This window comes from Impatiens glandulifera, chromosome 6, assembly GCF_907164915.1.
Source record: "Impatiens glandulifera chromosome 6, dImpGla2.1, whole genome shotgun sequence".
In the NCBI taxonomy this organism is placed as follows: domain Eukaryota; kingdom Viridiplantae; phylum Streptophyta; class Magnoliopsida; order Ericales; family Balsaminaceae; genus Impatiens; species Impatiens glandulifera.
Genome location: NC_061867.1, coordinates 6,134,252 through 6,161,300, shown reverse-complemented (window position 1 = coordinate 6,161,300; position 27,049 = coordinate 6,134,252). Strand labels below are relative to the sequence as shown.

The 27,049-nt window shown below is 30.9% G+C and overlaps 4 protein-coding genes across 4 annotated transcripts; all 4 read left to right on the top strand.

Moving 5' to 3' along the window:
* The first annotated feature begins 4,087 nt into the window (after positions 1–4,087).
* LOC124944133 (flowering-promoting factor 1-like protein 2) lies at positions 4,088–4,450 on the top strand. The gene has a single exon (XM_047484607.1). The coding sequence runs from the start codon at positions 4,088–4,090 to the stop codon at positions 4,448–4,450; it is 363 nt and encodes a 120-aa protein (XP_047340563.1).
* A 3,373-nt stretch (positions 4,451–7,823) lies between these two features.
* LOC124944090 (flowering-promoting factor 1-like protein 2) lies at positions 7,824–8,186 on the top strand. The gene has a single exon (XM_047484553.1). It carries the CDS (start codon positions 7,824–7,826, stop codon positions 8,184–8,186), a length of 363 nt encoding a protein of 120 aa, XP_047340509.1.
* Positions 8,187–19,622: 11,436 nt separating this feature from the next.
* Positions 19,623–19,985, top strand: LOC124944060 (flowering-promoting factor 1-like protein 2). The gene has a single exon (XM_047484519.1). The coding sequence runs from the start codon at positions 19,623–19,625 to the stop codon at positions 19,983–19,985; it is 363 nt and encodes a 120-aa protein (XP_047340475.1).
* A 6,701-nt stretch (positions 19,986–26,686) lies between these two features.
* LOC124944098 (flowering-promoting factor 1-like protein 2) lies at positions 26,687–27,049 on the top strand. Its single transcript, XM_047484566.1, has one exon. It carries the CDS (start codon positions 26,687–26,689, stop codon positions 27,047–27,049), a length of 363 nt encoding a protein of 120 aa, XP_047340522.1.

Below are 27,049 nucleotides of genomic sequence, written 5' to 3'. Positions count from 1 at the left end.
CAAATGAGGAATCAGACGATCCCCATAAGAATTTACACATAATTCTCTCCACCTTCATGGCGACACACATTGGAATGACAACCAAAGACATCATATAAGTTGGCATTGAAGAAATGACGTTCTTGATGAGGACTAAACGACCACCCTTAGAAATCATCTTATTTTTCCACATGGAAAGATTCCTCTCCATCTTACTGATGATCAGATCTCAAGAAGTTTTGGAGCTAGCCTTAGCACCTAAAAGGAGTTTGAGATACATAGACAAAAAAAAAAACAATTTTAAATATAAAAATATTGCCAATCTTATCATTCTCCTAGATGAAACTGAATAAGTAAAAAAAATATCAGACTTACCCAATTTAACACGAAATTCTGAACACACTCCAAATAATCAAAGGATATCACGAAGGTGATTGACATTTCTCTCAATAGCTTTAATCATGAAAATAGTGTCATATGCGAACAACAAGTAAGACATATAGAACAAAGACCGTCTCTCACCGCACTCCACCCCACGAAATAGACCCATGTATTCGACAAACACCATCATTTTAAAAAGACATTCCATAACAATAACAAACAAGAAACGAGAAAGAGGGTCCCTTGACTTATACCCCTTGAATCTCGAAGAAATTCTGAGAGCTCCTATTCAGGATATCAGAGAATTTCGGTGTCGACAAATATAATCTAATTCATCCAATTTATCCCCTATACCCATTTTACTCATAATGTCAAAAATGAACCCCCAGTTAACATGATCATATGATTTCTCGATATTGAGTTTGATAAAAGCACATTTATTGCCTATATACTTAGCCTAATCAATACGCTCATTGGCGATCAATGTCGTATTGAAAATTTTACGGCCTTTGATGAATGCAGATAATCGTACCCAAAACTTTATGTAATTTGTTGCTTAACATTTTGAGATGATCTTATAAAATGACTTAACCAAACCGATGGGTCGGAAGTTCTTCACATCGATAGTCCCAATTGCCTTATGAATGAGGACAATCAATGTAGAATTCTAGCTTTTTTCAAAAGATGAGAATTGATAGAAATGATTCATAGCCGCTATAATATCAGTATTAAGAAACTCCCAAGTCTTTAAAAAAGGAAAAAGTAAAATCGTCGCTCTCGCAAGCCTTATCACTACCACAATCAATTATTACTGCCTCCACCTCCTCGATAGAAAGATGAGCTTCCAACATAAACTTCTCCACCTCCTCGATAGAGAGATGAACTTCCAACATAAACTTCTAATTCGCATTTATAGAGACAAAATTGATGCATTTAGTTTTGGTCTAACCCGAAATGGTTCATGGAACAAATCTTTGTAAAATATATATTGGTTTGCACCAACCTAGTTCTTGGATGCACGTAATTGGATCCTTGCGCCATCAAGGCACCGTCTTATGCATTGCGCTGGCACTTTGTATGGTTGGATTGGGTGGAAAAGTTAGTGGTCGATGATAAGTGCTTTGAAATCCAAACTTTATTAGATTAAAAGGAGATCTCCTGTAACTCTAAACTTTAATTTGAGACATTTTTAGTGAGAAACAAAATCTTGATATCTCGTAACTTAGATACAACTTTTGTCATTTAAACTGTCATAATATATTAAAATCAAACCTAAACTTTTGATAAATTCTCTTAATCATAATGATGAATATAATCTTAGTCGATATAGAATTATTGTATCACATAATTATTGAAATATTTACCGGATAATTCTGAATGAGTCTAATTTAGTCAACACATAGGACCCAAAATCACATAGGACATTAACTCAATTGGTCATTGTTTCTTATGAAGTTTTGGAGTACTTTAGTTCTTAGTTGGGGATAGAATTGTAATGATTCTGTTTGAGTGATTTACCCATGTTTTTGTTATTGTAAAAAAACACTTATATAGATGATTTGAGATAATATGTTTCATACATAAAAAGGATTAGTTGGACATCCTATTGGGGGATATGGGGAGCTCAAATCATGGGAACATGAGTCATGACCATGTTCCACTTGAATCCCTAGACCTGGAAATTGAGGCATCAATGACTACAAACACCACCTTTCCATGGTGGCTTTATGGCTAATTCCACAATAGAACAAAGATAAATAATGGTCCAATTTGGAAATGCACAAAATTTGGGTTTGGGAAAAAATTAAATAATTTTAATTTATTTTAAAATTATTATTTTAAAATATTTTATTGAAATATATATTGATATAGATAAATAATATTCTGTATTATACTTAATTATGTATATATTAAGTAATTTAATAATATTTATCCATTGAAATTCAAATTCATTTCACTTCGGTTTTCATGTGTTTTCAAATATGGTATTAAATTTTGGAGGAATGAAAGGTGGAGAGTTAGAAAAAATTATAAAAAATTCATATTTTTATGTAAAGATGTCAAATCAAACATAAGAACTTGATAGTGGAGTCAATTATGAAGTTAAATTCAATCCTTTATCATTATCCCAATAAGTTCATTTTCCTAAGAGAAATTCAATTTCAAGTTGACATGTTTCATTTTGAGAATTTAATTTGGTTCAATAATTTAAGGAGCTACTTTTTGTGTAATATGTACTTTTAACTTTAATTTGTATTTCGACAGTGATAATTCATGTCAATTGAGTTATAGATTTTTAATATACTTCAATTTTGATAACTCGTGTCACTTCACACTATAGATAGTGAATTGTAAAATAACTATTAAACAACACTACACTAAGAGAGGGGACGAAAAGCAAGATCATTTTCAAATATTAACTTAGTTGTTTTATTTTTTTAATGCACTCTTAATAGCTTTTTATTTTACTAACATCTCCACAACTAAATAATGTTACAAATAATATTTTTTATACTAAAATTTATTTTCATTAAAATAATTTGTAATTTAAATAGTCTATTAATAACTTTTTTAATCGAAAAACTATTTACATTAATTTTGTTGATGATTAAAAATTGGTCTTAATATATAAAAAAAATTAATAATTAAGCGTTCATCCTCATTTTTTAATATTATATTATTATATAAAATCTTATAAAAATATGAAATATAAATAAATATAAGGGTTGCAATTCTAGATTATTCCGTCCATAAATATTGATACATAAATGCTCGATCTATCAAGAGTAATCCTGAACAATCGTAATCATTTTTTTTAGTTCGATTAGATGTCTTAATCATTATTCGCCGCAAAAATAAAGCAAAAGTATCAAATAAACATGCATGTAATATAACCCATTTGCATTAAAACCACTTCACGATGCCAACTTGCCAAGAAAAAGTAAGGATCTTCAAGGTCCTCCTTACAATAGGAATCACATGTACCGCACGTGATGGATCATGTGGGGACAACTAATTGTATTTTTATTTTGTACACCAAACATAAATTTAGAAATTGATTTCAATTAACACTAAGATTCTTGTGGAGATATCTAGAGAGCAAACTAATTACAACTTTTTTTATTTTATATATAGTTATATATATATATATAAACAAAATTGTCCTATTAATTAACTTAAAAACAATGTTATTAATCATGTACACTTATTTTACAAGATAAATTATCGCATATATGATTAGACAATCTTAAGGATTTGAATTTGCAAAGATCTTATGCCCAACATCTTATTTAATCATAATCAAGAATAGATTCAAACACAACATTACTACAACTCTAATTAAAAGCCTTTCATCTAGAGTGATCCGAAAGAAAAAAAAACTTTACATGCACTGTAGAGATTCTGTGAGGTATGGCCCATCTCCATAATATAACCCACAAGAGGTGCCATAAAGTGGTTTACAAAGGACATCCATGTACACTCAATGTTTAGCCATATGGCTCCCACAGTATCTACAATGCATACTAGAAGTCAGACATACTCTACTTTTTTTCTTCCAACTAAGACTCTTTTCCATGTCTTTTATATTCCCCAACTCCTCATATATAAATAGATCATATCTCCCTAAACCAAAACATCAAACTCTATCCATTCATTCACTCTCACTTGCTGTACTTGATCAAGAATACCAAAACATCAAATTAAACAACCTAGTATTTTCAAAACAATGTCGGGTGTGTGGTTATTTCAGAACGGGGTGATGAGGTTGGAGAATCTTGAAGAACGGCAACCAAGTGAGGATAGGAGAAAGAGATCGTCAACAATGTCGTGTAACAAGACTGGCAAGATGAAGGAATTCCTGCACATTCCGACTGGACAAGTGGTGAAGTCTTACTTATTCCTCGAGCAAATACTGAGTGGTCTCGGTTGGGAGAGGTATTATGGTGGTGATGGCGATCTCGTTCAATTCCACAAGTATGATTCCATTGATCTTATATCCCTTCCTAGAGACTTCTCGAGATTCAATTCCATATACATGTATGACATTGTTGTCAAGACTCCCAATGTCTTTTATGTTCGAGATACCTAGCTAGTAGTACTTATACATATTTGCCAACTTAGATTTTTTGAAATTTCATCATCAAATCTTCTACAATATTGGTCTCTAGCTTTTATTATGTTTCTTTCCGGACACATGTAGTGGAATAAACAAGTTCTTCTTACCAGCTAGCATGGTTTCAACAATCCTAATTTCTCTTATGTTTTTACTTCATTTTGGTTATCTGTCACTATTGTAGTCGTGGTTACTATAACTTATGTTAGTCTTTATAGCAAACAATGTCTACCATTTATGTGGAACAACATGAGTTAAGAATTTATATAGGATATATGTTTTGATGTTGTGTGTCAAATTAACGTGTTCAAATTGGTATATAAATGTCATCGTGATTGGCGATTATATTAACTAGAAATAAAGAGACTCAATACTTATCAAACTAAATTAAAATGTTTGTTATTTATTTTCTAGTTTCTATTGAGAAAAATAAATAAATATTTTTAGGAAGACAAAACTCAGAAGTAATAATTGGAGATTAAGAGTTTAAATATTTTCACTATAAAAATTAAATCCTGTAAAATGATGACATTTTTTTTGTTTATTAATTATTAGATGACTTGAATAAGATGTTCAAAATATTTTAATATGATAAAAAAATAAAGTAAAAGTAATTTTGTACTTATGTTGAAAAAAAGTTTTTGAGAATCAGGTTAATTTAGACTCAGCAAAAATTGAACACATAAGAAAGTATCTAACAATTAAGTTTTCCAACAAACCCTAAAACAAAATAAAAAATAAAAAAGTTCTATCAAATATATAAAAGTAATTGTTGAGGAGAGGAATCTGAATCAAAAAAAGGTTGATAGGAGAAGAAAAAAAAACAGCTAAGACCAAAAGCCCATAACCATTGTGGGAATTGGCAGCTGCTGGAACCTTCTAGTATTTATCATTTGATAGGACATTTAGGATTTGTTTGAGGAGGTGGATTTTTAAATTTTATCTAAGTTTTCTTTTTTTTTTTATAAAAAAAAGGAAAAAATTGGTTTTTAAAATTTTAAGATTAATTTACCCTTAGATTGAGAGGATACGGTGAATGTGTGAAAATTGAGGATTGGAGAGAGAAATGATAAAGTGATTTAAAGAGAGGAGGGATAGTTTAGGTATTTAAATGGATAAAATTGATGATTAAATTGTTGATAAGATGTTTAAATTTTGAATTTTTATCCCAATAAACAAACATCAAATAAGCCCTTATTGTATTATTCTTCACCTTCGCCTTACCTTTCCTTTCTATTTTTTTTCTTTTATATAATAATGAAATAAATTTTGTTTCGATTGTGGTTTCATAATTTAGGGTAACAAATTCTGCATAACCATTCATTCCTTTCTTTAAATTAGATGTTTAGTTGACTAACCATTGTTTTATTAGATTGAGGTTTGTAAACACTATAATGTTATTTATCTAATTTATAAATTTTAAAATAATTATTTTGAATAAATAAAATTACAATGATTAATGAAGACAAAAACACAATTGAATTAATTATTACTCAATTAATTAAGATAATGTCCAATAAAAATAAATAAAATAATTTGAGATAAATGTTGTATTTATTTTATCTCAAATAAATTTTAAGAATTCAAGGGGAATTAAAATAAATAATTTAGGATAAATATTGTATCCATTTTATCCTAAATAAAATATTTATTAAACCCAAAATATAAAAAAAAGGCAAAAATAAATGTCATATTTATTAAAATATTTTGTATATTTCGTAGATTTAAAATGGAGTAAAAAGGATTGAAAATAATTATTTTCAAACAAGTTCCAATGTTGGAAAATGGCCGAAATTTACTGCAACCGAAATCAAGAGAGATCAGTGCAACATATCTCACGACCATCGGATGAGCGTTGGATTGTCATCAAATGCTCAGTAGTCATCCACGTCGCCAGCTGCAAAGGAAGAGACGTGCGTTCGCGAAGTAGCGGAACAAATAACGCGCGCCTCAATGTCGTTAGCCCAGATGCAAAGGAACGCCCAAACGCAGATGGTACGCTTATGCGTCCACATTTGGCCCGAAACGACATTGTTTCTCATCTGGTTTGTCTTTTTCCTCGCGATGAACAACCGAGATCTTTGATTTCTCAAAGATGGAACTCCGACGTTAGTCCAACAAATCGGCTGAATCAAAAGTTGAAATGATCACCCTACCACGATGATTATTTCACCTACGATCACAAGTCTCGTCATGACATGATTGATCAAGTTGAATGAAGAGCAGACAAAACGTCATTAATGACTTTGGATAGAAATTTGACCTACTTGGTCGATCAACCGACCTTGTGAGACTATAAATAGATAATATTGTTACAAATAATATTATCTATAAAAATAATTTAATAATTAAGTGTTCATTCTCATTTTTAATACTTTACAATTATATACAATTGTATAAAAATATGAAATATAAATATGCATATCAGTTAAATTCAAGATTCTTTCGCCCATAAATATTGATGCATAGATGCTCGATCCATCGAGAATAGTCCAAATAGATGTATAGTCCAAATAGATGTCTTAATCTCTTCTGCCGCTAAAATAAAGCAAAAGTAACAAACAAACATGCATGTAATATAACCCATTTCCATTCAAACCACTTCACCATGACAATGAACTAGGAAAGTACAGTTCTTCAAGGTCCTCCACAATAGGAATCACATGTAACACACGTGGTGGATCATGTGGGGACAACTAATTGTATTTTTATTTTCTATACCTAATTAAATCTTTTAATTTTAATTTCTAAATATACTTATAAAAAAACACAAATGTTCTATTAATTAACTTAAAACAATTAACCATGCACACTTATTTTACAATATAAATTATTGCATAACTGATCAGACAATTTTAAGGATTTGGATTTGCCAATAATGATATTCCCTTCTTATTTATGATAGACTAGAATATGATTCAAACACAATATTATTAAAAGCCTAATTAAAAGTTCTTTCCATCTATAGTTACCCGAAACAAAACAAAATTTTCTTTACCTGCACTGTAGAGATTCTGTTAGCTATGGCCCATCTCCATAATATAACCCACGAGAGGTGCCATAAAGTGGTTTACAAAGGGCATCCATGTACACTCAATGTTTAGCCATATGGCTCCCACAGTATCTACAATGCATACTAGAAGTCAGACATACTCTACTTTCTTCTTCCAAGTAAGACTCTTTTCCATGTCTTTTATATTCCCCAACTCATATATAAATAGATCATAACCCCCTAAACCAAAACATCAAACCCTATCCATTCATTTCATTTGATTTCTCACTCTCTTTCTACTTGTTCAAAAATACAAAAACCAAAAACAAATTTAAACAACCTAGTAAGTTCAAAACAATGTCAGGTGTGTGGCTATTTCATAACGGGGTAATGAAGTTGGAGAATCCTGAAGAACGACAACCAACCGAGGATAGGAGAAAGAGATCATCAACAATGTCGGGCAACAAGACTGGCAAGATGAAGGAATTGTTGCACATTCCGACTGGACAAGTGGTGAAGTCTTACTCATTCCTCGAACAAATACTATGTGGTCTCGGTTGGGAGAGGTATTATGGTGGTGATGGTGACCTCATTCAATTTCACAAATATGATTCCATTGATCTTATATCCCTTCCTAGGGACTTCTCGAGGTTCAATTCTATATATATGTATGATATTGTTGTCAAGACTCCTAATGTCTTTTATGTTCGAGATAACTAGCTAGCAGTACTTTTGCATATTTGTCTAATCTAGATTTGATTTGATTGTTCATCGTCAAATCTTCTACTTTGGTCTCTATCTTTGTCATGTTTCTTTAATGCAATATGTAGTGGAATAAATAAGTTATTGTAACTAGCTAGCATGATTTCAACAATCCTAAATTCACATATCTTCTTATCCCATTTCGGTTATCTTTGTCACATTTGTATTCATGGTTACAGTTATCTAATGTTAGCCTATAAAGCAAACAATGTCTTCCATTTGTATGGAACAACCTAAGTTAGGAATTATATATTATTTCTTTTCTAGTTTCTATTAAGAAATATAAATGAATGTTTTTAGTAAGACAGCAACTTAGAAGTAATAATTGGAGATTAAGAATTTAAAATAATTATGTTTGAGCTAATTTTGCTAATTAGTTGTATTCTTTTTAATGTTAATAGTTAGAAAGGATAGAATAATGATAGAAGGGAAATTATATTTTTTTATATACGTAAATATTACATCAACACTATATATATACATTACATTCATTGAAAGATTAAAATAATAAATGACAACACTAATGATATATAATTGGCAGACTTTTGGTAGGTGTTGACGTTTCCTTAGGAATGAATGAGACTTTATGTTTTCTAGTCTCCTTGGAATGTAAAAGGGCATCCTTATCTTTAATAGCCTCCATATTTTTAATACCCTCTCGCAAGCGAAACGGGGAGGCACACACCGTGAGCTTGTCACGGAGAAAAATGAACTGAGGTGATGACAATCATTTTGTAAATATGTCAGCAATTTGATCATGAGTCGGGACATACTGAATAAGTAAAGATTTTTGAGCCACTTTCTCCCTAACAAAATGGAAATCAATCTCAATATGTTTTGTACGAGCGTGAAACACTGGATTTGCAGAGAGAAATGTTGCGCCGATATTATCACACCACAAAGTCGGTGGATGGATTGATGAAATTCGTAATTCACTCAAAAGAGATTGAAGCCAGCAAAGTTCGGCAGTGGCATGAGCTAAGACTCGAAATTCAGATTCAGTACTTGATCGAGCAACAACATGCTGCTTTTTGGAGTTCCAAGAGACGAGGTTATCACCTAGAAAGATACAATATCCTGTAGTGGATCGACGATCATCAGGACAACCTGCCCAATCAGCATCAGAATAGGCCTCAAGGGTGAGGGATGCCGATGGACGAAAGACAAGCCCATGGTGTGGAGTATGACGAAGATATCGTAATATACGTTTGACCGCAACCCAATGGGTGGATGTTGGAGCATGCATGAATTGACAAGCACGATTGACCGCAAATGCTAATTCGGGACGAGTGAGAGTTAAATATTGTAGAGCTCCCACAATACTTCTGTATAAGAAGGGATCAGAAAGAGGATCACCATCATATCTAGAAAGTGAAGAACCAGTAGATACGGGAGAATTAAGTGGTTTGGAGTATTGCATGTCAGCCCTAATAAGAAGGTCCTGAATATATTGTGACTGACTCATAAAGAGCCCATCAGATGAGCGAGAAGCTTCAACACCGAGAAAATAATGGAGTTGTCCAAGGTCTTTAAGTGGGAAGTTGTCTTGTAGGCGAGAAATGATTGTAGACATATGTGAGGCTGAGTTTCCCGTAAAGATAATGTCATCTACATACACAAGGATATATGCAGTGATTCTAGATGTATGATAGAGGAATAAGGAGAAGTCAGACTTAGCTTCAAAGAATCCAAGCGACAAGAGTGAGGATCGTAGCGTAGAGTACCATTCACGAGGTGCTTGTTTTAGACCATATATGGCTTTATGGAGCTGACACACGTGATTAGGAAATTCAGGATGAACAAAACCAGGAGGTTGAGTCATATATACCTCATTTTGTAATTTTCCATGAAGAAATGCGTTGCTAACATCAAGTTGCTGAATAGGCCAATTTCGGGACACATCAAGTGCAAGAATGGTCCTTATAGTTGTTGGCTTAATAATTAGACTAAAAGTCTCAACATAGTCAACACCAAGTTATTGATGAAAGCCTTTCGCCACAAGACGAGCTTTATGACGCTCAATTGAGCCATCCGCTTTTCGTTTGAGTTTGTAAACCCATTTGCAACCCACAATATTTTGTCCAGAGTTAGGAGGAACTAGAGACCATGTCTGATTCTGAATAAGAGCATTATATTCGGAGGTCATGGCTGAACGCCAAGAGGGATCTTTATTGGCAGAGGAGAAGTATTTCGGCTCAGGGGTGACGGCTGTGAGAAGGGCGGAAGAAAAAGGAAGACGGGACTTGGCACGAGTGCGCATAGGATGATTGGAGCAAGTAGGGGCTTTGAGAATTGGAGTATGACGTTGATTGATGATGGGTGAGGGGGTAGTAGGTGGTGAAGAATATGGAGTGGGTGATGAAACGTTTGAAGTAGAGAGTGACCTGCTTGGGTTAAGTGAAGGTGGAGGTGATGAAGAGGGTGAACCGCTTGGGTTAGGTGAAGGTGGAGGTGATGAAGAGGGTGAACCGCTTGGGTTAGGTGAAGGTGAAGGTGATGAAGAGGGTGATGTGGTTTCAGGTGGACTAGTGTGTTCAGGTGGACTAGGGATAGTAGATGTGATAGGTAATAAAGAATGAGGATTTGTTGTTGGTGATGTATATATAGGCTGTGGGTTTTGTGGGGGAGATGATGAGTTATAAGGAAATGTGGTTTCATAAAAAATGACATGGCGTGAAATAAACATGCGTCCCGTGGGGATGTGAAAACATCGATAGCCTTTATGTGAGAGACTATAGCCCAAAAATAAGCACTTTTGGGATCGAAAGTCAAGTTTGTGCTTGTTGTAAGCTCGAATAAGAGGATAACAATGGCATCCAAAAGTTCGCAAAAAGTTGTAATTGGGAGTTTGATTGAACAATACTTCATAGGGAGATCGATTACCCAAGACAGGAGTAGGTAATCGATTGATAAGATAGGTACTTGTGGAGAAGGCTTCATCCCAAAAATAAAGAGGCATAGATGCATGAACAAGTAGAGTAAGAGATGTTTCAGTAAGATGACGAATTTTCCGCTCGGCTACCCCATTTTGCTCGCTTGTATGAGGGCATGAGAGTCTATGATGTATACCATTAAGAGAGGTAATATGTCCAAAAGTACGATATTCGCATCCCCCATCAGTTTGTAGAGTTTTTATCTTTTTACTGAATTGGTTTTCAACTAATGCTTTAAATTGAATAAATACTGTCAACACATCAGATTTGCGTTTGAGCGGATAGAGCCAAGTAAATCGACTATAATCATCAATAAAAATAACAAAGTACCGAAAACCATTAGAGGAAAAAATTGGAGCAGGTCCCCAAACATCTGAGTGAATAAGCTCTAAAGGTGCAGAAGAGCACGTTTTGGATGCTACAAAAGGAAGTTTATGAGATTTCCCAAATTGACAAGCATCACAAAATTCAGTATGCATATTACCCAATAAAGGTAACTTAAAATGAGACATAACATAAGTAGAAGTTGCAGGAGACGGGTGACCCAATCGAGAGTGCCAAACTGTTGCAGTTGACCGAGAACTAATAAATGCTTGTTTGGGTGCACTCTTTGGACTGAGTAGTCGATATAATCCATTATGCAAGGTTCCTCGAAGAATTTTCTTCTTCGTGACCTGATCCTTCACAACACAAAAGGTTGGATAAAATTCAAAGAATACATTATTGTCGGCTGTAAATCGAGCCACACTAAGCAAGTTCTTCGTAATCATGGGAACATGCAAAATATTTTTAAGATGCATAGATCTGTGCGTACCAGTAAATGACGAATGTCCAATATTAGAAATATTTAGCCCATTTTCATTCCCAACTAGAATTTGTTGCTCACCATTGTAAGGAGAATGAATGGAGAGATTGTCCAAGTTAGCGGTCAAATGATCAGTTGCTCCAGAATCAGGGTACCAAGCTGAGTCAGATACAATAGATGGAGTTGCCATCATAGCTGCCGATGAGGAAGATGAACAAAAATTCTGGTCGAATCTGCGTCGACAAGTTCCTACAGAATATCCTGGAATATTACAAAGTTGACAAATTAAACCAGAACGACACATATTAGAGAGATGTCCAAAACGATCACATGTTTGACATTTAGGCCTATTTTGATTTTGAGAACCACGATAGGGACGATGAGGGCGAGATGGGCCAGTCCTTGAATTAAAGAAATTTGATGGCTGGCCTAAAATAGAAGATGTAGTAGAGACACTCTGTTGAGAGTGAAAAGAGCCACCTGGTGTCGATGAACGAGTAGCAGATCCAAAAGAGGGAGAAAATACACCTTTATCCTTATGATTCGTAGTCGCTGAAGTTCCGCGACGGCTATATACAACATTAGCAGTTGGCGAGTTGGCATAGAGAGACTCAAGTCTGATTTCATGTGTGAGAAGTAATCCAGAAAGATCGTCGACATTAATAGAATCTGGACGTGTAGTAACTGCAACTAGAAGGGATTCATACTCGGGTCCAAGGCCGCCAAGAACGTAGAGAATAAGATCTTCGTCTGCAACTTTCTACCCGACAGACGCAAGGTTATCAGTTATGATCTTGATAGCTTGGAGATAAGACTCCATGGATGATTCTCCTTTTTTGATAGTTTGAAGTTGAAGACGGAGCTGCATTAGTCTAGCTTTGGATTGAGTAGCGAAACGTCGCTCAAGTGTTTCCCAGAGGTATTGAGATGAAATACAGTTTTCACCTGCGACCTGTGCAAACACTGATTCAGATAGTGTTCCGAGGAGCCAACTTAACAAACGTTGATCTTGTTGTTCCCAGGCCTGAAGCTCAGTGGAAGTCGATGCTTCTTCTGTTTTAATAGGAGCTGGGAGATCTCCGTTGACAAATCCAAATAATCCGTACCCTTTGAGAGTAGGTACAACTTGAGAACGCCAAAGAACAAAGTTCTTTTGGTCGAGTTTGATAATAGATGTATGTTGAAGAGAGTAGGCATTATTTTGAGCCATTTGAGAAGGGGATCGATGTAAGAGAGGTTTCCCTGTTGATTGCTCTGATACCAAGTTAGAAAGGATAGAATAATGATAGAAGGGAAATTATATTTTTTCTATATACGTAAATATTACATCAACACTATTTATATACATTACATTCATTGAAAGATTAAAATAATAAATGACAACACTAATGATATATAATTGGCAGACCCTTGGTAGGTGCTGACGTTTCCTTAGGAATGAATGAGACTTTATGTTTTCTAGTCTCCTTGGAATGTAAAAGGGCATCCTTATCTTTAATAGCCTCCATATCTTTAATATTAATTGTTAAATAAATAAATAAATAAAATGATGTAAACATATTTTTATATTAACGGCTGATGTTCAATTGGCTGGTGGACCATAGGGTATATAGTGATGATTGAACACGTGGATAAAAATTTAATCATGGATTAATTGAGCTTTTGAGCTTCTTTGATGTAAAAAAATTGTTTGTTTTGTTTATTAATTGAGATGATTTGAATAAGTTGTTCAAAATATTTTAATATTAAATAATATAAAAATATAACATAAAAGTAATAATATATATTTTTTAAAAATAAACACAAATAATAGTTTACATGAAACTGTTAAAGTGACAAAATAATGATTTAAAAGAATTAAAGATCATGAATTGTATTCATACTCAACTCAACAATTTACCTTCTTATAAACTAAAACAAGAACTTGAAGGGATTGCATTTCATATGATAAATGTTTGGAAATATATAAATAGTATCTTCTAGTATTATCTATATAAAAATAATGATAGAGTATTTGTGATCACCATTTTGTTAGAATTGTTCGGTTTAAGTTATTTAAATAAGTCAAACTAATTAAACATTATTTTAATCTCTCTTTTATTCATTATATTATATTATTATTTTTTATTTTATTATTATATATTAATATAATTGAATTCATTTTACCAAAAAAAATCATTAACTCCTCAAAATTATCCTATCATTAAATTTTTTTTTCTATTTTTTAAATAATCTAAATTTGAACACGGGATTAGTGTTCTTGTAATGAATGAAAGTGATAAATACATCAAATTTGAGTATGGAAAGGAGGAGATCATATCATGCATACATATTCAAAGCATATTGGTTTTAGTTTGTTCCCCCAACATAATTTTATTCTCCTAGCTTATTTGATGTTTGGTTATGAGTCAAAATATTATTTATTTAAAAAGTTGATTAGCTAAAAGATGAACATGAAAATAGAAACATCATTTGTTATGGTGATAAGTAAGCCTGTGGAGACATCATGTTAGGCCTACTTACTCCATTTACATTGTCACTAGCGATGTGGCTCATGGCGAATTGAAGTTTCCAATTCAACGGGGCCTTGAAAATTAGGTTAATTTTGACTTAAGACATTGATTTAAGTCGCTAAAAGATCTTACAAGGAATCACTTAGAAAAAGAGATTGATCATATAAAGAAAGAGTTTGAGAAATTGAGTTTAGATTAACAAACCCTAAAATAAAATAAAAATAAAAATATTCTGTAAAATATATAAAAGTAATTGGTTTGAGGAAAGGAATCCGAATCATAAAAAGGTTGATAGGAGAAGACAAAAAAAAACAGCTAAGACTAAAAGCCCAAACCCCTTTGTGGGAATTGGAAGCTGTTGGAAAGTTCTAGTATTTATCACTTGATATGACAATTCTTGTATTATTCATCCCCTTTACCTTTCCTATCTTATTTTTATTTAGAATGAAATAAATTTTGTATCTATTTTGGACTTCTATGGTATGGTATAAGGTGAGTTAAAATTTTAAATAAAATCTTGATGTAATTGGCACTTATCTACCTTAATTATTATTTTTTAAATTAAATCGTTGTAAGTGAGAATTTAAATATTAAAAATTGACTAACACTAAGTATTTTATTGGATTCAAGATTATAAAAGATAAATTATTTGATGAAAAAGTTTTAAATATTAGTATATAATAAAAAAAATATTTTGTTTAAAAAAATATAAAATATATTTTGATAGATTGATTGATAATTTGATATTTAATGAATTAATTGATAAAACAAAGATTATAAGTTATTTAAAAATAATTATTTCCAACTAGATATCAAAGTGGTGAACAAATTTAATGGTATAATTATATGTTATCTATTTATATTTTTTTTTAGAAAAAATTATATGTTCTCTCATTTTAAATACATATATAATATTAGAAAGAAAATATAATTTCAGCATTGTATTAAAGATGAATTATATTTAAATAAAGATTAATATATATATCAATATGAAGAACTAAGAATATGATTCTTAAGAAATGTTTAGAAGTTCCTACACAAATATGAAAGAAGAATAAATGAATGTGGACAAGGTAGGGACCAAACGGTGGCTTTATAAAGATAAAAAAAATTGATGTATAAATAACAACTAATAAAAACGTTTTAAATTCGATCCACTATAAATAAATAAAAAACTCTTTTTAAATTAAAGACTAATAAAAGGCCTATGAATCCCACTATGTCTATCAAATCAAGCTTAAACTGTTTTTTTATTTTTTAATTCAGGAATTAAACTATTCACACAAAAATTATTCTAAACTTCAGTTTAAGAAGTTATTATTAAGAATGAATTCGAACTCGTGACATCTAAGGGATTTAATTAGACACGATTTTTGTCATTTAAACTATCATAATATATCCAAATCAAATCTAAACTTGATAAATAGAAACAAATTAAAGTATTGATACATGTTCAAGTTGACATGTATTCTATTTTGAGATTTTGCATGTTACAATATTATTGAGCTATTTTTTATTTAATAATATGCCTTTTTAACCTAAATTGTACTTCAATTTTGATTAATTCATATCATTAATGTAATGTATTTAATTTTTGGATTTTTCACATACAATGAGAACTTTATGCTAATTAAGAAGCTCCTACCATCAGTCAACATCCCTACTGCATGCACTACAGCTTGTGACAAATGAAAGAATTTATAAATATTCAACTCAAGTGAACACATTTTTTTTTTATATATTTTTTAACCTGGAATCGAAGTGGAGGGTTGCAGTCGCAAGGAGGCGGCCTGGTCTGAGTTTGTTGAGATATCGGCCCAAGTAGAAGAAGAAACGGAGAAAAAATAGTTGGTTTTATAGTTGTTTAAAGAGAAAGTTAACACCAATTTAACTTAACGAATTCAGATTTGAGGGATACATTGATCACTTTTTTTTAATAATATATAAGTTTAGACAAGCTTTTACTAATGTTATTAAATGCTATTTTGGAGATATTATTGTTTATCAATTGGGGATGGAAAGAAATTCAAGGGTATTTCTTAGGGCAAAGCGGGACAAGGAACATATTTGGCGTGATAGATGGTCATGCTCTTGTCCATATGTGAAGGAGAATTCCAATAACTCTGGATAATTGGGAGCTTTGTAAAAAATGGTGCATTAAATACGAGGAAATCATAAAAACTTGTTTCTTTATAGCGCGTTGATCTACTTTGTGTGTATGAATTGTTTGGTTATATGGTTGCTGCATTCCTTTGTTTTGTTGTATACTCCTTGAATTAAGGCAAAGACTTGTTTTGCCTTAATTTCAAACTCAGGTTGGTTTTTCTCTTTTTTGGTTTTTTTTAATAAAATAATACTTAGTCGTTTTCTAAAAAATAAGTTTAGACAAGCTTTTAACAATTCATAAGTTAAATGAGTTGTTTCTATAATTCTAATCAAGTTTGTGATATAAGTGAGACAATATTTATATTCTTATTAGATGTTACAAATAATATTTTTTTCAATACTAAAAACTATTTCAACTAATTTAATTTTAATATAAATAGTCTAATAATAAACTATTATTTGTTATTTCTATATATCTTTATTATAATATATAAAACAGTATTAAAAGTTCCTAATATATAATAATTTTTAAAAGTGCGATCTTTTATTTAGCAACTTTACTAGCGTATATCATTATTGATTAAAAAATTAGTCTTAATATATAAAAAATACAGCAATTTAATAATAAAGTATTCATCCTGATTTGTAATATTTTACTCAGGGGCGGAGCCAAGATGAAAAATTACTTGGGGATGACTCCAACTTGCATCTCATATTTAATTTTCTATGCTCCGTTTTTTTTCAATAAAATTTCCACGATTATTAGAAGATGGAGACTTGTCATGCCCTCTCAATGCACACGCTTGCAAAGTGAGCCACCGAGTGCTTTCAATAGTTGCTGTAAGCCGTAATCTGTTATTTTGTTTTTCATTTGAAAACTGTGCATTCAGTAATTTATCAATATGACAAGGATATTCATTAGATTATCAAGATATTCAACTGCCCTATTATGTGGTGAAATATTACATCATATATGCATAACAAAAGAGCACATATCCCCATCATTAACTCGCTTTTAATATTTGAATTCATCTATTATAAATGTAGGTTTTTGGGGTTGCTTATGTTCAAACAAGAAACATGGGAAACAAAAATCAGCATCTTTCAAAGGAGAGTATTCTAACCAAGTAAATTTCTTAAACCAATGACTTTGGAACCGTCGATTTTGATTTCCAAATTTGGTCGGCGGGTACTCATCCTTAATAGGTTGATATGACTCATCTTGATATAAGCTCGTCTAATTTCATCCCTTTGATTAAAAGGATATTTCCATATCGGAATACGTAATGCTGGATCAAGTTTAAGAGAACTTACATCAATATCAATTCTAGGAGATTTGTTAGGTTTTTGAGCAGGGATATCAAATTCTTTATTTAAATATCAAATCAAACAAATGTAACTATTTTAACTTGTTTATTAATATTAATTTATATTTTCTTATAAATTTTTGAAATAGTTTAAAATTAAGAAATATAAAACACTATTATTATTTTAATTTTTATATTTTACCCTTATAAATAATTTGTATTATTAATTATATTAAAATAAATAAAAATAATGTATAATTATTATATAAATATAATTTTAAAATAAATAATATTATTATATGATTTAAATTATTTTATATATAATTTTTTATACTTTATTTATATAAATAAATCTTATTTATATATTAATTAAAATTTATGTATTATTATAAATATTTGTATATTAGAAAATATTGTTAGTATAAAATAAAATATTAATAAAATTATATTTAAAATTAAAATAATATAATTATGAATTAGTTTATAGATAAATTATATTTTAAAAGATTAAAGGTGAGGTCAGAGTTAGATCACCTCATATTCACAATTTGTTTACATAGCCAACTAGGCTGAGAGTCACATGTGAAATATATATATAAAATGTTTTATTTTAAGATTTTAATTTAGGTGGGGCTGTAGACCGCCATAGCCAATACGTGGCTCCGCCCCTAATTTTACTATTATATAAAATTGTATAAAAAATGAAATGTAAATATACACATTAGTCAAATTCTAGAATATTCTTCGTCCATAAATATCGATGCATAGATGCTCAATTCATCGAGAGTAATCTGAACAATCAAGTTCATTCTTTCTAGTCCGAATAGATGTCTTAATCATCATCCGTCACAAAAATAAAGCAAAAAGTAAAAATTAAACATGCATGTAATATAACCCATTTTCATTAAAACCACCTCACCATGACAATGAGGCATGAAAAAGTAAAGATCTTCAAGGTCCTCCTCCCAGTAGGAATCACATGGACCGCACGTGGTGGATCATGCGGGGACAACTTATATTTTTATTTTCTATACCAAACATAACTAATAAATTGACTTCAATCAACACTTAGTTCTTGTGGATATATCTAGAGAGCAAACTAATTATAATTTTTTTATTTTATTTGAAATATACTTATATATAAGCAAATTTGTTCTATAAATTAACTTTAAAACAATGTTATTAACCATGCACACTTATTTTACAAGATAAATTATGACATATACTATTAGACAATCTTAAGGATCTGAATTTGCAAAGATCTCAGGCCTAACATCTTATTTGATCATAATCTATAATAGATTTAAACACAACATTACTACAGCCCTAATTAACAGCCCTTTCATCTAGAGTGATCCGAAAGAAAAAAAAAACTTTACATGCACTGTAGAGATTCTGTTAGGTATGGCCCATCTCCATAATATAACACACAAGAGGTGCCATAAAGTGGTTTACAAAGGGCATCCATGTACACTCAATGTTTAGCCATATGGCTCCCACAGTATCTACAATGCATACTAGAAGTCAGACATACTCTGCTTTCTTCTTCCAACTAAGACTCTTTTCCATGTCTTTTATATTCCCTAACTCATATATAAATAGATCATACCCCCCTAAACCAAAACATCAAACCCCATCCATTCATTTGATCTCTCACTCTCTCTTGCTATACTTGATCAAGAATACAAAAAAAAAAGAAAGAAATTAAACAATCTAGTACTTTCAAAACAATGTCGGGTGTGTGGCTATTTCATAACGGGGTAATGAGGTTGGAGAATCCTGAAGAACGACAACCAAGTGAGGATAGGAGAAAGAGATCATCAACAATGTCGTGCAACAAGACTGGCAAGATGAAGGAATTGTTACACATTCCGACTGGACAAGTGGTGGAGTCTTACTCATTCCTCGAACAAATACTCGTTGGTCTCGGTTGGGAGAGGTATTATGGTGGTGATGGTGATCTCATTCAATTTCACAAATATGATTCCATTGATCTTATATCCCTTCCTAGAGACTTCTCGAGGTTCAATTCTATATATATGTATGATATTGTTGTCAAGACTCATAATGTTTTTTATGTTCGAGATAACTAGCTAGTAGTACTTTTGCATATTTATCTATCCTAAATTTGATTTGATTGTTCATCGTCAAATCTTCTACTTTGGTCTCTATCTATTGTCATGTTTCTTTCATGCCATATATATATATAGTGGAATAAACAAGTTCTTATTTGCTAGAATGGTTTCAACAATTCTAATTTCATATAATTTCGGTTATCTTTCACATTTGTAGTCATGCTTACTATAATTTATGTTAGTCTTTAAAGAAATTTGTATGGAACAACACAAGTTAGGAATTTATATATATTATTGCCGCGTGTCAAGTTAATGTGTCCTAATTGGTATATAATTTACGATTATATGAACTTGAAATAAAGAGACTTAATATATCTTATCAAACTTAATTAGAATGTTAGTTATTTCTTTTGTAGTTTCTATTGAGAAAATTAAATGAATATTATCAGGAAGACAAAACTAAGAAGTAATAATTGGAGATTAAGAGATTATAAAGTCTTTTCACTATTAAAATTAATTCCATTAAAATGATGACATTTTTTCACTGATAGGAATTGTATTTAAATTTTGCTTTTAAAATAATTATGTTTGAGCTATTTTGGACTATTTAGTCATATTTTTAAAATGTTAAATAAAAAAATGATGTAAACATGTTTTTATATTTAATGGGTGATGTTCAATTGGATGGTGGACCATGGGGGTAGAGAATAGAGATGATTGAACACGTGGATGAAAACTTATTTAGGGCTTAATTATTGAGCTTGTTTAATGTCAACAAATTTTGTTTTAGTTTATTAATTATTAAATGATTTGAAAAGGATGTTCAAAATATTTTAATTTTAAATATGAAAACATAAAATTTAAAGTAATCTTGTTGAAAAGAAACTCAAATATCGGTATACATTATTAAACAAAATAATTAAAATATACAAGTGAATAAATTTTCATTCTATATTGTATCTTTTTGTATTCTTAAGATTTTCATAATCCTATACTTTTTATATTCTTAGGCTCTTTATATTCTTAATATTTTCATATTTATAAACTTTTCATTATCTCATAATTTCACATATATATATATATATATGAAAATACAACACACTTTTATTTAATATTCTCTTTATATATCTATTAGATCTTTTAATATTTTTTTATCATTAATCTTTAATATTAATGATAGAGAGAAAAACTATCTCACTATTAACTTCTTTATTTTTTTTTCTTCAACCTATTTATGTTAAATTAAATCAACAAAATTGTGTACTTTGGCGATCTCAAGTTATTCTCGTATTGAAAGAGAATTATCTTTGTTTGTGTCAACGTAACCCTTCTTGTTCCGAGACCAACTTTATTTGCTCCAGGAACATGTACATGACCAACGCATCATTAGTTGGCTTCTCTCCACTCTCATTGAACCTATACTCTCTTAGATTGTCGGTGATTCTTATGAAACGTCATTCCATCTCTAAACGACTCTAGAAAAATATTTACAACTCAATCTAGGACGCATTTAGTTCAATTACGACTTCTTATTCAAACTGAAAAGAAAGGAACAAAAATCATGATTTATTTGCAATCTGTGAAATCCATTGCCGATTCACTTGCCTCCATCGTTAAAAAGTCTGCAATTTGGATCTCCTCACCTACATTTTAGTGGTCTCGGCCACAAATACGATTCTCTTGTTGTCGATGTAACAATACGAGTTGAACTAGTGAGAATTGGAGATCTCACCGGACTTCTTCTAAATCAAGAACAATGTCTCGAATTCTCTCATTCTGACGTCTTAAATAGATTTGCGAATATTGTTATCACTAAAAAATAGTCACAAACAAAACTTAAAGCGCAGTCGTAGGAATTCTCATATTCCTTCGAGAACATCATCATTCCTTTTATAATGGGCGTGGAGGGAATAACGTGTAAATCATTCTTGGGTCTTGTGTCTTGCGTTGATGGGTCAGGTGCTACTAGTCTAAAAAATAATAACCCTTGGGTCTTGCGATGATGGGTCAGGTGCTACTAGTTTCAAAAATAATAGTCCAACAATGAGTCCTATAATGGACAAAATAGTTTTTTTTAGAAATGGTAACCGAGAAAATAACCGTCTCAAATGCAATACATGTGATAAAATTGGTTACACCTTTAATAATTGTCGTTCTCATATACAAACAATATCAATTATATAATATTTTTAGGCACTCGGTCACCCATTGTCGTCGTTGGTTTGATTAAAATTTTATGCCTAAATATATCAAAGACATTCTTCTTCAAGTCAACACGAGTGACTTAAAACCTCTACATACCCCAATCTCATTTGGGTCATCCTTATCTTGACATGATGGTGAAATTCTTCTTGATATATTCTTTTATCGCATCATTGTTGGAGTTTTAGAATATTTAACTAATACTCAATCAAACATTTTATTTTTTTGTCAATCGTGGTTGTCAATTTATACAGTCACCTACTACCACTCATTGGACTGTTGTAAAAATAATTATTCGTCATTTTCACCATACGTCTTACCATGGACTTTTTCTTCCTTTTCTGACTCTATTTGAGTTGGTTGTCCTAATGACCATTGTTCTACATCGGGCTACTACATATTTTTTTGGTGTTAATATTATCTAGTAGAATTCCAATAAACAACATGTTATTGCTCGGTTTCCAAGAGGATATTGAACCATGAGATGAATTTGAATATGTTTACCAAATTGGACTGTAACTTTATAAAGAGAAACAAAGTATTGATACATGTTTCATTTTCAGATTTTTCCTTACATGTTTATTGAGCTATTTTTATTTAATAATGAGTCAAGGCCGGCTCCAAAATCTGAATTTTTCAGCTAAAAACATGATTTTGAATTTTGGAGGAATTTAAGGTGAAAATTTTGTTAGAAAATTTAAAAATTTAGATGGTCAAATCAAACTTGAAAAAGAGAAATAAAAATTTGATAGTGGAGTCAATTATGAAGTCAAATTCAATGCTTTCTCATGATCACAACAAGTTCCTCTTCTTAAGAAATATTCAACTTCAAGTTGACATGTTTCATTTTTAGAATTTTAACTTGGCTCAATAATTATTGAGCTACTTTTTTATTAATATAATTTTAACTGTCATTTGTACTTCAATTTTGATAATTGATAATTCATGTCAATTGAGTTATTTACTTTTTAATTTTGATAATTCATGTCAAATCACACTATAGATAGGGAATGGTAAAATAATTATTAATTTTCAAATATCAACTTAGTTGTTTTATTTTTCCAATGTAAACTTGATAGCTTTTTATTTGAGTAACATCTCCACAACTAAATAATGTTACAAATAATATTTTATATACTAAAAATTATTTTAATAAAAATAATTTGTAATTTAAATAGTCTAGTAATAACTGTTTTTTAAAGAAAAACTTATTAAATTAATTTTATTGATGATTAAAAGTTGATCTTAATATATAAAAAGAACAACAATTTAATAATTAAGAGTTCATCCTAATTTTTAATATTTTACTATTATATAAAACTAGCATTTAACCCGTGCATTTGCACGAGTAATAATATAAAAAACCGTGAAAAAAATTACGGATAACATTTTTAATTTTATTTTTAACCGTTTTAAATTTATGGGTGGGTCAACACATAATCCGACCCAAATATCCATTTACTCAAAATTATTATATATTAGTTAGTTAAAAAGTTGAACTTATATTAATATTAAAACGACCCGCATTTATCAAATTTGGTGTTTGAATTTAATATATAAAGTCTTTGTACCCTAGTTGGTTAAAGAGTTGTACTTGTTTTGTTAGGTTGCAAGTTCGAAACATACCTCTAGCATTTTTAATTTTAATTTTAACCGTTTTAAATTTAAAAACGGGTAAACCCACAATCCGACCCAAGTATCCAAATTAACCACAGCTCTCGACCCGGCAATCCGGACACTTTAAAAATTAAGCATCATTATATATATATAGATTAGTTAGTTAAAAAGTTGAACTTATATTAATGTTAAAACGTCCCGCGTTTATCAATTTGGTGTTGAATTTAAAATATAAAGTCTTTGTAGCCTAGTTGGTTAAAGAGTTGTACTTGTTTTGTAAGGTTGCAAGTTCGAAACATACCTCTAGCATTTTTAATTTTATTTTTAACCGTTTTAAATTTAAAAACGGGTAAACCCACAATCCGACCCAAGTATCCAAATTAACCACAGCTCTCGACCCGGCAATCCGAACACTTTAAAAATTAAGCATCATTATATATATATAGATTAGTTAGTTAAAAAGTTGAACTTATATTAATGTTAAAACGTCCCGCGTTTATCAAATTTGGTGTTGAATTTAAAATATAAAGTCTTTGTAGCCTAGTTGGTTAAAGAGTTGTACTTGTTTTGTTAGGTTGCAAGTTCGAAACATACCTCTAGCATTTTTAATTTTATTTTTAACCGTTTTAAATTTAAAAACGGGTAAACCCACAATCCGACCCAAGTATCCAAATTAACCACAGCTCTCGACCCGGCAATCCGGACACTTTAAAAATTAAGCATCATTATATATATATAGATTAGTTAGTTAAAAAGTTGAACTTATATTAATGTTAAAACGTCCCGCGTTTATCAAATTTGGTGTTGAATTTAAAATATAAAGTCTTTGTAGCCTAGTTGGTTAAAAAGTTATACTTGTTTTGTTAGGTTGCAAGTTCGAAAATACCTCTAGCTTTTTTAATTTTATTTTTAACCGTTTTAAATTTAAAAACGGGTAAACCCACAATCCGACCCAAGTATCCAAATTAACCACAGCTCTCGACCCGGCAATCCGGACACTTTAAAAATTAAGCATCATTATATATATATAGATTAGTTAGTTAAAAAGTTGAACTTATATTAATGTAAAAACGTCCCGCGTTTATCAAATTTTGTGTTGAATTTAAAATATAAAGTCTTTGTAGCCTAGTTGGTTAAAGAGTTGTACTTGTTTTGTTAGGTTGCAAGTTCGAAACATACATCTAGCATTTTTAATTTTATTTTTAACCGTTTTAAATTTAAAAACGGGTAAACCCACAATCCGACCCAAGTATCCAAATTAACCACAGCTCTCGACCCGGCAATCCGGACACTTTAAAAATTAAGCATCATTATATATATATAGATTAGTTAGTTAAAAAGTTGAACTTATATTAATGTTAAAACGTCCCGCGTTTATCAAATTTGGTGTTGAATTTAAAATATAAAGTCTTTGTAGCCTAGTTGGTTAAAGAGTTGTACTTGTTTTGTTAGGTTGCAAGTTCGAAACATACCTCTAGCATTTTTAATTTTATTTTTAACCGTTTTAAATTTAAAAACGGGTAAACCCACAATCCGACCCAAGTATCCAAATTAACCACAGCTCTCGACCCGGCAATCTGGACACTTTAAAAATTAAGCATCATTATATATATATAGATTAGTTAGTTAAAAAGTTGAACTTATATTAATGTTAAAACGTCCCGCGTTTATCAATTTGGTGTTGAATTTAAAATATAAAGTCTTTGTAGCCTAGTTGGTTAAAGAGTTGTACTTGTTTTGTAAGGTTGCAAGTTCGAAACATACCTCTAGCATTTTTAATTTTATTTTTAACCGTTTTAAATTTAAAAACGGGTAAACCCACAATCCGACCCAAGTATCCAAATTAACCACAGCTCTCGACCCGGCAATCCGGACACTTTAAAAATTAAGCATCATTATATATATATAGATTATATAAAAATATGAAATATAAATATACACAAGGGATTAAATTCTAGATTCTTTCGCCTATAAATATAAATGCATAAATGCTCGATAGTATTCCCGAACAATCATGTTTATTGTCTGGATAGATGTCTTAATCATCGTCCGCCGCAAAAGTAAAAAAAACAAACATGCATGTAATATAATCCACTTCTATTAAAACTACTTCACCATGACAATGAGCCAAGAAAAAGTAAAACCTTCAAGGTCCTCATCACAATAGGAATCACATGTACCGCACGTGGTGTATCATGTGGGGACAATTAATTATATTTTTATTTTCTATACCAAACATAAACTCATAAATTGACTTCAATAACACTAAGGTTCTTGGGGAGATATCTATAGAGAAAACTAATTAAAACTTTTCTTATTTTTAAATATACTTATATATAAACACAAATGTTCTATGAATTAATTTAAAACAATTTTATTAACCGGGCACACTTATTTTTACAAGATAAATTATCGCATATCTGATATATAAGACAATCTTAAGGATTTGAATTTTCAAATAATCGTTTTTCCCCGTCTTATTTGATCATAAACTAGAATATAATTATAACACAACATTACTAAAACCCTAATAAAAGCCCTTTCCATCTAGAGTGACCCGAAACAAAACAAAATTTTCTTTACATCCACTGTAGAGATTCTGTTAAGTATGGTCCATCTCCATATTATAACCCACGAGAGGTGCCATAAAGTGGTTTACAAATATTTATCCATATGGCTCCCACAATGCATACTAAAAGCCAGACATACTCTACTTTCTTCCTCCAACTAAGACTCTTTTCCATGTCTTTTATATTCCTTAAATCCTCATATATATAGATCATATCCCCCCAAACCAAAACATCAAACCCCATCCATTCATTTGATCTCTCACTCTTTCTTGCTATACTTGATCAAGAATACAAAAAATACAAATCAAGCAACCTATTACTTTCAAAACAATGTCGGGTGTGTGGCTATTTCATAACGGGGTGATGAAGTTGGAGAATCTTGAAGAACGAAAACCAAGTGAGGATCGGAGAAAGAGATCATCAACAATGTCGTGCGACAAGACTGGAAAGATGAAGGAGTTGTTGCACATTCCGACTGGACAAGTGGTGAAGTCTTACTCATTCCTCGAACAAATACTGAGTGGTCTCGGTTGGGAGAGGTATTATGGTGGGGATGGTGATCTCATTCAATTTCACAAGTATGATTCCATTGATCTTATATCCCTTCCTAGGGACTTCTCGAGGTTCAACTCTATATACATGTATGACATTGTTGTCAAAAATCCTAATGTTTTTTATGTTCGAGATAACTAG